Source organism: Erigeron canadensis, chromosome 1 (assembly GCF_010389155.1).
Source record: "Erigeron canadensis isolate Cc75 chromosome 1, C_canadensis_v1, whole genome shotgun sequence".
NCBI lineage: Eukaryota > Viridiplantae > Streptophyta > Magnoliopsida > Asterales > Asteraceae > Erigeron > Erigeron canadensis.
The window spans coordinates 35,907,075-35,920,578 of NC_057761.1; the positions used below are offsets into that span (position 1 = coordinate 35,907,075).

General features: G+C 35.3%; 2 protein-coding genes across 2 annotated transcripts; one reads left to right on the forward strand and one right to left on the reverse strand.

Annotated features, from left to right (window-relative positions):
- The first annotated feature begins 6,397 nt into the window (after nt 1–6,397).
- Nucleotides 6,398–9,212, forward strand: LOC122585575 (tubulin beta-5 chain). Its single transcript, XM_043757702.1, has 3 exons — nt 6,398–6,903; nt 7,756–8,025; nt 8,306–9,212. Exons 1-3 carry the CDS (start codon nt 6,507–6,509, stop codon nt 8,980–8,982), a joined length of 1,344 nt encoding a protein of 447 aa, XP_043613637.1. The 5' UTR covers nt 6,398–6,506; the 3' UTR covers nt 8,983–9,212.
- Nucleotides 9,213–11,697: 2,485 nt separating this feature from the next.
- On the reverse strand, nt 11,698–13,136 carry LOC122585576. Its single transcript, XM_043757703.1, has 4 exons — nt 12,846–13,136; nt 12,423–12,485; nt 12,238–12,312; nt 11,698–12,098 (listed from the first exon to the last, which is right to left on the reverse strand). The coding sequence occupies exons 1-4, from the start codon at nt 13,134–13,136 to the stop codon at nt 11,895–11,897; spliced, it is 633 nt and encodes a 210-aa protein (XP_043613638.1). The 3' UTR covers nt 11,698–11,894.
- Nucleotides 13,137–13,504: the final 368 nt, after the last annotated feature.

A 13,504-nucleotide genomic window follows, 5' to 3' on the forward strand; every position in this document is an offset into this window, starting at 1 on the left:
TGTATTGCTCTTGAAGCTTTTCCTTCCTCAAGCGTTGAGGAAAGGGAACCTTTGGCTTGTATGGCTTGACTTCGGGTTCCTTGATTGGTGTGGCTTTAGGAACCGAAATAGTCACCACCGGCGGTGACTCCATCTCAACTTCATCATCGAACTCTTCATCAAAATTTTATGCACTAGGATAAACGTTAGAAACAAAAGAGTTATCCTTGGGAGGAGTGATTACCTTACCGGACCGTGTAGTTATTGCATTTACGGTCTCGTTCCAGTGTTGGGGTCCTTTGTACTTGTCATCCCCATGTCTCCACGACCCTCCTTGGCCTTGATTTGGGTTTTGTTGGGTGTCACTTGGAAGTTTACCTGGCTGCCTTTGAGAGTTCCCCATCCTATCTAACCTCTTTTCCAAGTTAGATATCAAAGCATGGTTGTTCCGGTTGCTCTCATCGATCTTTATATGCAAACCCCGAATCCCCGAATCTTATCATTCAAAAGCTTGGAATAGTTCTCCATTGAAGCATTTTTTTTCTCTTGAGCCTTCTCCCTCTTTTCTTGCTTATCTAAGAACTTGGCCATCATGGCCATGAGAGGTGATCCTTCCTCCCCATTGTCATCTTGCTTTGGGGGTGATGGTGGTTGTTGTTGTTGAGGCGGACCTTGGTTGTCATCCTTTTGCCACCTATATTGAAAGTTGCTACCACGATTGTTAGAAAAAGAATTAGGAGAGTTTGAAGAGTTACCTTGGTGACGGCCTTGGTAGTTGCCACCACGTTGGAAAAGCGGTTGATATTGACCGGATCTTTGGTTGTGCACATAATTCACGTCTTCTCTAACCATTTGATCACATTCATCGGCATCATGTGGTCCACCACAATGAACACACCCCCCGGCCATGATCTTAACATCACGCTCTAATCCTCCAAAATTATTTTCCACCATGGAAAACCTTTCATCCATGTGCTTCGAGAGCGCTCTAATCTCACTAACCACCTCATATGTCTCTCCCCCATCAACCCGGGCTACCACTCTACGCGTCCTTCTATCCCTACGATCCCTACTTAGAGACCTAGAAACTTGAGCCTTAGCCATATCCTCAAACATCTTCCAAATCTCACTAGAAGTCTTATAAGTAGTACTACCCCCAGAAGTCATGACCATCTTCTCATAACTTTCCATGTTCATTCCATCCAAAAATATATCAACAATCTCGGTATCAGTCACCCCATGCCCGGGGCATTCCCACAAAAGATCTTTCATTCTCAACCAAGCTTCAACAATGGACTCATCCTCATCTTGCCTAAAAGAACGGATTATAAGCCTAAGTTCTCTTTCCCGATTTGCCGGAAAGAACCTTTCAATCAAAGCTTCTCTAACCGCCTCCCATGTAGTCAAACTATTTGGCGCTAACCCCTTTAACCATTTATGAGCTTCCCCCGCTAGAGACATAGGAAAAAGCTTCATCTTGACATTGTTAGCTTGGTTCTCCCCATAGTTGAACAAGTTGCAAATCATCTCAAACTTGTCGAGATGCTCATGAGGATCCCTTTTGTTTCTCCCATCAAAACACAAATCCTTAACCATTTGCAAGTGGTTGCCATTCACGGTGAAAGTATCAATTTCGGGGCTAACAATAGCGGATTGGCGAGAGGTTGGTATGGTTCGAGGTAGGTCCTCGATTTTGGTGTTAAAAAGATCGGGTGGATTATTTTGTTGTCCGGCCATGTTGATGTTCGGCTTCGGTGATTCGGGTGGAGTAGGTGTTTTATCGGAGGTCGGTTCTTCTTTTTCGGAATAGTAACCCCACTCGGTACTTCCTGACTCGTAATAAGTCTCGTGAAGTATATGGTCGGGTTTGGGTCTAGGAGTGGTGTCTATGTAAATGGGTGCGGATGATGACGGTTGTGATGTTTCTGGCTTGGCGCGCTTTTTGAGTTTGTCAGGGTTAGATGTGGCCTTCACTAACGGTTTCCCAGAAGCTCGAGTGCTCATCCACTGCCTGAAAATAATCTGCGATCACAACACAACAAACGAAAACCTTAATAGCACCTGAGGTACAATGAAGCAAACTAAAAATAAAACAAAGCAAGTAACTTTCCCGTGCTAAGCACGAAAAAGGGTCGATTCACAGAATCTCAACCACAAGTACGTAAAATCAGTCCCTGGCAGCGGCGCCAAAAACTTGATGTGTGAAATCGAGTTTAATAATTTATAACAAGATCTACCGCTTACTGACTACCACACACTTACGGGCAGTGTACCCGTTCGTATGTAATATAGTTAATTGGTAAGACCAGGATCGAACACAACGACTGAATGTTGTACTTAAGGTTGTAAAAATGTAAATCAAGAGAAAGTTTGGTTTGTGACCGAGTTGTCACTTTGCGTTTCAGAAAGCTAATTAATCAACAAGTAAAATAAATGAAATACTCAACCGATGTCAATCGAGAGTATGCGAAAATAGTTTGAGTTGTAACAAATAGTTAAAAAACCATCTATGTCGAATCCGCTACACAAGAAGTTTAGGTTGCATATGGGTTAAGCTCAAAATTCAATAATGTTGGTGATAATAATCGTGACAAGACTAAAACACACCCGGCGTGCACTCTGGTTGTAAAATCGACTCAATCACTTAATCAATTCAATTCCTTGCAACAAGTGGTACCACCATCCTTATCACACTTCCTTGAACTAACTAGTTTGTTTGACTATTTAAATAACGATTTTATCTTTGTGAAAGAAACGTGGTACCACCAACCGTTAAATCCACTGAACAAAGTAATTTCTATTAAACTTGTACCATTTACCATCATACCATGACCTAGAAATAGTTGTTCATAGACAAACAACTAAAATAATACTTGTATTCAACTAGTACCACTATCGAATAACACAAATATCACCAAGGACACAAATTTAAGTAAAAGAAATCACTTCATTAAGATCTTGATAAAATGTTAAGTAAAACCAACTTGAATTCAAAATACTACGCAACCATAACTAATTGTTTCACTTCATCTTCATAGATGTAAAAAGATTTAGCTACTCATAATGTTAAAAGCTAAAGATTGAAATAGAAAGGAAGACATAATGACCAAATATGAAGTAATAATCCAAATCGAGGTTACAATCTAGCCACAATCACTAAACAAGAGCCAAATTTAATCTTCAAATCTTCCAATGATGTTGGAGTGATGAAAACCCTTAGAAAACCTTGGAAAAACGGCTGAAGTATAAGTGTCAGCTAAAGTGTCCAAGACTAGTGTTTTGGTGGAATGATGGATGCTATTTATACCCCAGGAGAGAGAAAATGGTGATGTCAGCTCGATCTCGCGCCGCTAGGAACTCGGGTAGCGCCGCTAGAGGTGTTCTTGAGCATTTCTGTCCGAAAAACTACAAACTAGCGCCGATAGGTGAGCTGCTCGCGCCGCTACTGGGTTGAGTGCACTGGCTCGCGCCGCTAACCAGAAAGCTAGCGCTGCTACTGGGTTAAGTGCAATGGCTCGCGCCACTAGAGCACTAGCTCGCGCCGCTAGTCTTGTTTGGAGTTGCCGTTTCAGCTTCATTCTTCTTCCGTTAGTGCATATGGACCACTTCTGAGCTATTTTCTACCATTTGGGAGCAATATACCTGCTGTATGCCTGAAACCACTAGCAAATACCATAACGCAACACAAAACAAGTATAAACGGCTATAAAACTAGTACAAAACGTCCAATTCGGTGTAGGGAAACATGTACAATTTGAGGCTTATCAAGGGGGGAGATCCCACTGGTGGATTGGGTCCCAAACCCAGAAGCGAGTCAAAATCATCGATGGTCTGTTGGTATTGGTTTGGGTTTGGGTTTTGGTATTGGTTTGGGTTTGGGTTTTGGTATTGGTTTTGGTTTGCAAGTTTTTTGTTTCTCCTAGGCATTTTGATTGATGAAATGTTGAGAGAAAGATGTGTGTTTGAGTAAGAAATTGGAAGATGAAAGTAAAATGTGAAGAAGTGATGGTGAAATGGTGTTGTTTAAATAAAATAAAAAATAAAAAAAAACTAAACAATCATGAGGAGCGGGGCAACCAAAACTAGCCGGTGCTAGTTTGAAAAAAAAAACTTTTTCTTTTAGTTTAAACAAGCTTTACATTCATTTGGGCCCATACGTGTACCAATTTCGTGCGTCCAAAAACGGAAGTAAGCACCAAGATGTAGTCAAAACGCGGGTGATGCTTATAGCGTCTGGTGCTTCTGGTGCGTCGGATGCGGCCAAGACGCAGGGACGATGGTCGGCCTTATAGCACAAAAGGGAAAAGACTACTTATTGAACTATTCAGAAACTTATAATCAGTAATCACTGTCAAAGCCATAAAAGAATTACTTCGGTTGACCTTTCCCCTTCCAAATGGCGACGTTCTACTTGATCATTTGCTCATTACAGACTAGTTGCCATAACATTACTTCTGAGAATAAAAAACACATTATTAACAAGCTCTACGTACATTATTAACAAATTACAAATAATTTGGATTTTGCTAGGTAACACGCACATAAAAGTATTAAACTATTGTACATGCATTGTGCTCGCCAAATCTTTGAGATGTTAGGGTACAAATAACTAGTCAAGTTAGAGAAAACTTGAGTCAATCTTTCTCCAAATTCTATTAGGTATTTATATAAATATCTAAAAAATTGGTTACAAACCTACATGAAAGGTGAGATTTTTGTAAGAAATTTTTATAAACCATTTTGTAAGTATAATTATTGTATTATGAATAAATAAATTCAAACCTAGGTATACCAGTTATAATATTCATCAACGACTTTCGTTGATTGCTAATTATTTTTACCAATACCAATTTGTTTTTAAATTTAATTTATTTTTATTGCTACTGATCATCCATACCAAAGACTTTACTTAAGCTTAGGTACTGTCACTTTAAAAAAAGTTACAAATTAAACCTTTAAATTTGATAAATATACATAACCCCTGAAATTTAAATAATTTCCCTCTAAATTTTACATAATCCCTCATGCTTTATCTAAAATAGATACTGCATACTTTACCTAACATTTTTCTATGTTTATAACATTTGCTTAATAAAATGATGTACTGTATTTACTACCCTACATTCTACCTTTTTTTGCATTGAAAATAATTCAGAAAATAGTAACATATTTAATTTATTGTTCACACATGATTGATGTGACCCCTAGTACTTATAGCATGTCGAGTTTGGTCCATCTACTTTACATTTTTTTAGTTTAGAGCTTCAAATTTTTATACTATACCATGTAACTACTTCGACATTCTTACATAGGTGCCAACGGTATATTTGGTTTTATAAACCACTTTACACACCCTCTTAGACTCTTATCTTGACTTTCTCGATTGGTTGTATTGATTAGGCGACAAGAGAGACAAATGGTGTGGGTTTTTGGTGGATACTTGTAGATAAAAGAAAGCGAATAACTGTTGTTGACAGAAATATGTCAATTAACGTATCAGTTTAAAAATAATAATGTAACATAAGTTGATATAAATAAGTAAATATTGTATGTTGGGAGAAATCTTTTAATCCAACCATGCATCATTCTTGCTCTTTCTTCCTACATTTTCCTATTATGCCAAATTGCCAATAGGATTTTATTCCATGTTAATCAACATAAAAGAACTTTATATATCATTTTGTATTTATGAATTCATTTTGATTTTATCATTTTGACACATGTATAATTTTTTTCATTAGCTACTCTAAGTTGAAAAAAGTAGGCATATTAAATCTAATTTGCATAAATTAAGTACGTATTCATCATTTGTCTTATATAGTTAAAGATGTCATATACAATTTGTTTTTAATTATACACACTTTTACATCTTTTTCCTCTTAATTTTAACACTGCATTTTTTAATCAACTTTTGTATGGATAAGAAAAGAAAAGAAAGAAAAATAAGAGTTTTTTGTATTCTTGAGTTTTTTTACCCAAAGAAATGAATGGAAAAGAAAGGGGAATTTTAAGCTTTTTGGTCATAAAAGTTTCCGCCCAAAAGTGGCCGGACTTAACAAATTACCGTCAATTTTAAGCTTTTTGGTCATAAAAGCTTTTTGAGATTAACATAGAGGTATTAGACCGACATCATAAAGTTTATATTGGGTGAGTCAACAAATATCCGACTGTGATATCCGGGCTAAGATTCCCTCATTAATTTTTTCTTTTTCTGCATATTTATTCATGTAACTTAACAAATTACATATGAAAATGGAAATAATCAAAAGACCTCACAAAATATCAAACTACCGAAGGGGAATTATAGCACAAGCTTCTTTGTAAAAAACAATACTAGAAGGACTAGAATCAAACATACAAAACTTTCAAACCCCCCCAAAAAAAAACTGACAATACAAAATACCGCCAATTGGCCCCTCATCACTCTCCCTCTTCACCCCTCACTTCTCTCCCACCATTTCTCTCCCACAATAAAACCCCCAAATTCCAAACCCTAAAAAAATATCTCCAAATCAAAATCAAAAATCATGAGAGAAATCCTTCACATTCAAGGCGGCCAATGCGGCAACCAAATCGGAACTAAATTCTGGGAAGTTATCTGCGACGAACACGGCATCGATAACACCGGCCGGTACAGCGGCACAACCGCCGATCTACAACTTGAACGTATCAATGTTTACTTCAATGAAGCTTCCGGCGGAAGGTACGTTCCACGCGCCGTCCTTATGGATCTGGAACCTGGTACTATGGATAGTATTAGATCCGGCCCCAACGGTCAGATCTTTCGGCCGGATAACTTTGTGTTTGGACAGTCTGGTGCTGGTAATAATTGGGCGAAAGGTCATTATACTGAAGGCGCTGAGTTGATTGATTCTGTACTTGATGTTGTTAGGAAGGAGGCTGAGAATTGTGATTCCTTACAAGGTATATATATATATATATATGTATTTATATATATGATTTATGCATATCAACTGTTTGATGAAATGCTTATGTTTTGGATCTGGATCTGATATTAGATACAACTCTGTGTATGTATATGTATCTATATCTGTGTGTATGTATGTATATGTTATGCTGGATATATGATCATCAGTTAAGTTATGCTGGATATTCGGAAATGATGTATATATATATATATGCGTGTGTATAATTATGTTATGTAGTTTTATATATGTATTTTGAGGAAATTTTGTTGTTTATAGTTTGCATTTCTAAACTAATGATGTGTTTATGAATAGTTTTTAAGATTTGCAGAATTTGGAAATGATTTGTAGACTTAATGTATATTTAGTTTTTGTTTATAGAAGTGTTATGAGAAATGATTTGTTTAGTGAAAGGTAAAATGTATAGTATTGAAAAGTTGTTTTTATAGGTGATCTAAAGTAACTTTTTATATATTGTAGACCAAATGATATGTTTAGGTAAATGAGGTATTTGTTGCCTTGTTGGACACTTGGACTAGGTATATTATGTCAAAAAAGGGCCAACCATGAGAACTTTTTGAGACTAGTTTCTTTTTCTAAAATGAATACTTTTTGTGAGTTAAGAGTTAGGACCAGTTGCTCCCAATAAAGTTATATTTTTCTAAAAATTCTAGTGACATTCATAGATGAGGAACTTATACGATGTTCAAGATCTATGGATTAACTTGTAATCATTTTATGTGTTTTTTTTATAATATGTTAACAATAATGTGTTTGGAAATACAAATACTGAATGTTTCTTGTTTACTAATTGCATTTGCTTTGTATGGTTTGTTTGATGTCATTTCAGGTTTTCAGGTCTGCCATTCACTTGGAGGCGGCACAGGTTCTGGCATGGGGACTCTGTTGATTTCAAAGATCAGAGAAGAATATCCTGACAGAATGATGCTGACATTCTCTGTTTTTCCTTCACCTAAAGTCTCCGACACCGTTGTTGAACCTTATAATGCCACACTATCAGTCCACCAGTTGGTTGAAAATGCTGATGAATGTATGGTTCTTGACAATGAAGCACTCTATGACATTTGTTTCAGGACTTTGAAACTCAGCAATCCAAGCTGTAAGTACCCTCCTTCTGAAATATTTTATCTTTATGCATGTTTTGGTGTGGTGTTTGGATTGAGAGGTTGGGTATAGAACTGATAGATGATGTTTAGCTTGAGGCCTGAGGGTATGGTTTTCAATTTGGGAATCATATGCTCAGAATGGGCATTCTCTATACAACTCAGATTTTGGATTTCCAAACTGATTTTGATCTCGTTCTTACTTTTGATCAAATATTCACGGTGAATGGTTTTACATTCAAGTCTCATCAAAGATTTTGTTTGTTTGGCTTACAGTTGGTGATCTGAACCACTTGATATCTGCAACCATGAGTGGTGTAACTTGCTCTTTGAGGTTTCCTGGTCAATTGAATTCTGACTTGAGGAAGCTTGCAGTCAACCTGATTCCATTCCCGCGTCTCCATTTCTTCATGGTCGGTTTTGCTCCTCTTACATCTCGTGGATCCCAGCAGTACACCTCACTTACTGTCCCGGAACTCACCCAACAAATGTGGGACTCCAAGAACATGATGTGTGCAGCTGATCCACGCCATGGACGTTATCTCACAGCCTCAGCCATGTTCAGAGGCAAAATGAGCACCAAAGAGGTGGATGAACAGATGATCAATGTGCAAAACAAGAACTCATCGTACTTTGTTGAATGGATTCCAAACAATGTTAAATCTAGTGTGTGTGACATTCCACCAACCGGGCTCACAATGGCTTCCACATTTGTTGGAAACTCAACTTCAATTCAGGAGATGTTTAGACGAGTTAGCGAGCAGTTCACAGCCATGTTTAGGCGCAAGGCTTTCTTGCATTGGTATACTGGTGAAGGAATGGATGAAATGGAATTTACCGAGGCAGAGAGTAATATGAATGATTTGGTGGCAGAGTATCAGCAATATCAAGATGCTACAGCAGAGGACGAGGAGTATGAGGAGGAGGAGGCAGAGGGGGAATATGAAGAGTGAAGTGGTAAAATCGTATGTTTTGTTATCTTTGTTTTATATGATACCGTACTGGGTGTATTCTTATTGTTGTGTTTTGGATATCTGCTGCTTGTGCTATATGTTTGGTTTGAGTAATGCAAAGTGTTTGAATAAGGTCTGGGATGTTTTGGTTTAAAATATTGGCAGTGTAATGACATTTTGAGAAATATGTTGATATATGCAAGCAAGATGATGTATGGAGTTAATTCAAATTTTGCATATATGATTTTTCCAGGTGTGTTTTGAAAATTTTGTTTATTTACCTTTATAAAATTTATTATACGATTATAATACCCCTTTTGTGTATGAAACTTGGGAGGATGGATGAATGAATAAAGCAGTGATGATTGCAAACAAAGGGACAAATACATATGTCTTGACTTTTTGAAGCAATCAAAAGATGCGGATCTGCTTATCACTTTTTTTTTTTGTTTAAAGCATACTTTCTCTCACCTATCATAGAATGTTGAATGGTTTTCTTTCTTTTTCCTTTTTTAGGAAATGTGAGATTTATTATTGGTAAAATCTTATCAATAGGAGATGAAATCGAATTAGTTACTTACAAGTTAAAAGCAAGTTACTTCTAACTTAAGGGGTTAAATTAAAAGTATCTTAGCCCTTAGATAAAAATTGGGTCGAGATTTTCTCAACTTGACTCAAGTTGAGAAATCAAGTTAGAGAATCCTCACCCTCATTATAAATAAATAAATTTGTCATTAGCAAATTAGTTAAAAGATATATAGAAGTTCTCAAAGTTATCATGTCATAGCAAATTAACAATTCATAGAAAAAGTTAAAATTGAAAATCACTAGAATTGTGTTAACCAGTGTAATTTAATACGGAGTATAACTCAATTGATTTTTCAGTATTTAGTTAGTCAAGATTCAAGAGATAAATAAGTTATAATTTCCTGAAGTTAAAATGTCAAAGACTTCATAGAAAAAAAAAGTGTTAATGTTGTAAATGTTAGAAAAAAAAAAAAAAAAAAGAAAGAAAAAAAAAAAACTGTTTAGTTTTGTCTTCAATACCTCGACGGTGTATGGGAAAGTAAAGATGTAGGCAGACCATAGAAAAAAAAAGTGTTAATGTTTTGTATGTTAGCACAAAAAAAGTAAGAAAGAAACTGTCCAGTGTCGCCTTTCGCGAGTTTTGAGTAGAAAAAGCCCTCTAACCTTTGTATGGGATGAGGATCGAACCCATGACCATTATATCCAAAAGCCAGAGTGTTTACCACTGACCCAAACCATGATGCTTTGTGTTTACTAGTTAGCACACATGTTCTTAAATCAATCAACATTGTTTCACGGTATATACATATTTATCAGATTATTATGTCCAATAACAAATTAACAACCGACAACTTCTCCTTTTTCTGTTATGCTATGAGTTGATATTATGCTTGTCGAAAGAAAGTGTTTCTACTAAAATGGAAAGTTGTCTTTATATTGGAAACTAGATTTTAGCACCTTTATAGTGAACTACACAATCCATCAACAGTTCAAAATGTTGTCGTGATTTTGCTCCAAAATTAAAGCACGCTATATGGGCTTATAGACATTGGATGACACAACTTCACCTCGATGTTCTTCTTCCTAATGTAGTTTTCTTTCGTACTTTCACTTGTGCATTTCGCATGGATTCACTTAAAAATGGATTGTGGATCGAATCCAATTTTGTATGTAAAATTTATTGTCTTCTTTTTGTTGTACAAACTTTAACTTCTTAGCCCCACTTTCTAAATTCCTTTTAACCATAGCTTGATTCCGAATCAAGCATTCCTTTTGAAACTTTGAGTCGCGGTTGAAAACCTATTTTTCCATTTCCCCATCTGTCCTTTTGTTTGTTTTATCCTTTCTTCGTCTCGTTGGGTCGTCAGCTTTCCTTCCAATCAACTTCATCTTCATTACCAATGTTTAAATCAATGACGATGAAGCCTAGATTATTTGATTTTTGTCATTTTGAAGTCAGTAATTGATTGCAGAATATGATCGTAGAGGAGGATCGTGAGGTGAACAATATAGATTAGAGTGAAGGATCAACTTCTGAATTTAGTATAACTAATTCAAACCTACATAATTTTACAAATATTTACCTTGAAACTAGAATTTACAACTTTTTGATTAATGGATTACCACATATAAAGTGCTTTTACAAATTTCATATTTTATCCTTAATTACACATTTCACTGAAACAATTCATTTAAAAGGGAGAACTTCATATACTATACCTTTCAAATTGTGGGTACTTAACCGTTAACAACTTAACAATAAAGGTTTAACGACTCAAAGTGCACATTCTTAAGATTGTACAGAATACACCCAGCCTTAAACAAGCCTAAGGCCCAATGGGTCTTTTGCACATTGGCCCCTTACACAGTTACATACTTTCAGAAGTGTGAATAGTCCATCAAATGAAACGACAGCGATTCACAAGTTGTGAATTATGATACATATATAACCAAGAGGCAAGAGCTATCCGGATCTTTTTTAACTGGATGGTGAAAGTAAAATAGAGCGACATTTCTTCAAAGATCATAATTCCTAACATTTTATCAGATCAGCGTTACACTCGATCAAACTGGTGTTGTTACCTCACTAGTTATGCATACTTGCATTACCTAGCTAGTAGTTAGACACATTGTGAAAAGGTAAGGTACAAGCAACAAGAGACGAAAACGTTAACCGAAACGGCGATCTTGCCGATAAACTAACTTTTACTCATCAAAAATAATTTGCTCCCATATACGAGTACAAGATGAAATTCTATACAAACCATATAATGTACTGTAAAAAAATAATCTTTCTGATAAATTTACCGAAGAATATGGATAATTTTATAGTAATTTACCAGGTCAACCTTACCAAAGGTTGACCAAAAAAGTCAAAACCACTATCATCTCAACCTCTCATGACAGACCAAGAAAGAATTGTACTTGTCCTGTTTCAACTTCAACATTCTCCTCTTTCTAGCATCTGCTGCTGCTGCATTTATGGCCCTTAGATCGTTCTGCATCATCATCATCTGTTGTTGCATAGAATTATTCCATAACTGTAATTGGAAGGACTGAAAATCTGCAATGCTCTTTGAATAATTTATCTGAAAATTTTATTTCAAAAATATTAGTCAACTAAAAGAATTTAAATCTAAACAGATGTAGGAACATAATTCATTATTAGTAGATATTTATAATTTAATTTATATTAAAAAAAAAAAACCAAAAAACAAGATGAAGTACCTCTTGTCTTTTTGCTTTCAACTCCATATTTTGTGCAGAAAGTTCTTGATGATGTGTTTCCATGGGTTTTGCTTCCTGTGTAAAAAAATATTTACTGCAATTAATCTTACCATTCAAAGAAAATTACTGTAATTAATATTACTGACAATTAACAAAGTCAAGGTGTTTTTGAGATTATTGCATACCTTTACAACAATCTCACTTTCTTGTTCTATTCCATTGTATCTCTCCATTAAATCAACTGTTGCCTGTAATTAAAATTAGGGCAAAAGATTATAACATCAACAAAATACTAATCTTTAACATTATAAAAAGAAAAGAAATAATTCAATTCGAAATTAATTAAAGATTATGATAATGCCGATAATTTCGTATCAAACACAACCCAGAAATAAAAATACCCAAATGTAAAAAAAAATCGGTAAAAAGTAAAAACTTAATATAATAAAGAAATCATATCCAAGATTATCAAAGTTCATTAAACTGTTAAATTTTTAAAAAGATTAACACAAACCCAGATGAGATAATAATATATAAAACAAAACCCACAAGTCAAAATCCAAAATTTATTAAAAAATAATCAAGAATATTTAAAAACCTTGATTTACCTTTCTCTTCAAGTTTTTACCGAAAGACGGTAAAAAACAGAATGGGGTTGAAGGGCTTTGAGTAGCTTCAGCCGCAGTAACTTTTTCCGGCAAACCCTGATCATCAACTGGCCGTTGATTTTTTAACAACGATGACGGTAAAAAAGACCTTTTCTTTTTACTACCCCAAGTAAAACTATATTGACTTAAAATTTCATATTTTGATATCAATTTGGGTAAATTTAGTAAAATTCCAGCAACTTCAACTTCTTTTTCCGCCGGCATTCTAAACGCGCCACCGCCACGCGCCATTGCAAGATATTCCAATATTAAAATAGTTTTTTTTTTTTTTTTAATGAAAACCCAGATGGGAAATCAAGAAAAGATTGAACATTTTTATTTAACTAAATGCATGAGAGATGGAATTTAAAGAAAAATTTATGCAGAATGATGATATTTTATGCAGAATGATGATGATCGAAATATTGGTTTTGTTATTTTTCGATATGGTGATTTGTTAAGAAAAGTTTTCGATTTACCCTCGAAATTTATTCGATGTTATATATTGAATCCTTAATTAGTTTGTGAGAATGTGAGATGTGAGCCTTTTAAAATACAGCTAATTAGACGGTTGTTTCCATAAGAATGTGAGATGTTATTTTTTGGTTATTTAGTCTATT

Bases quoted from the DNA above. Each gene is read 5' to 3' on its own strand.
- LOC122585576 (XM_043757703.1), bottom strand. From the start codon at position 13,136: ATGGCGCGTGGCGGTGGCGCGTTTAGAATGCCGGCGGAAAAAGAAGTT. The intron at 12,486-12,845 runs GTAAATCAAGGT...TTTTAATTACAG, and splicing joins GTAAAAACTTGAAGAGAAAG to GCAACAGTTGATTTAATGGA. The intron at 12,099-12,237 runs GTACTTCATCTT...TAAAATTTTCAG, and splicing joins TGAAAGCAAAAAGACAAGAG to ATAAATTATTCAAAGAGCAT.
- LOC122585575 (XM_043757702.1), top strand. From the start codon at position 6,507: ATGAGAGAAATCCTTCACATTCAAGGCGGCCAATGCGGCAACCAAATC. The intron at 6,904-7,755 runs GTATATATATAT...ATGTCATTTCAG, and splicing joins GAATTGTGATTCCTTACAAG to GTTTTCAGGTCTGCCATTCA. The intron at 8,026-8,305 runs GTAAGTACCCTC...TTTGGCTTACAG, and splicing joins GAAACTCAGCAATCCAAGCT to TTGGTGATCTGAACCACTTG.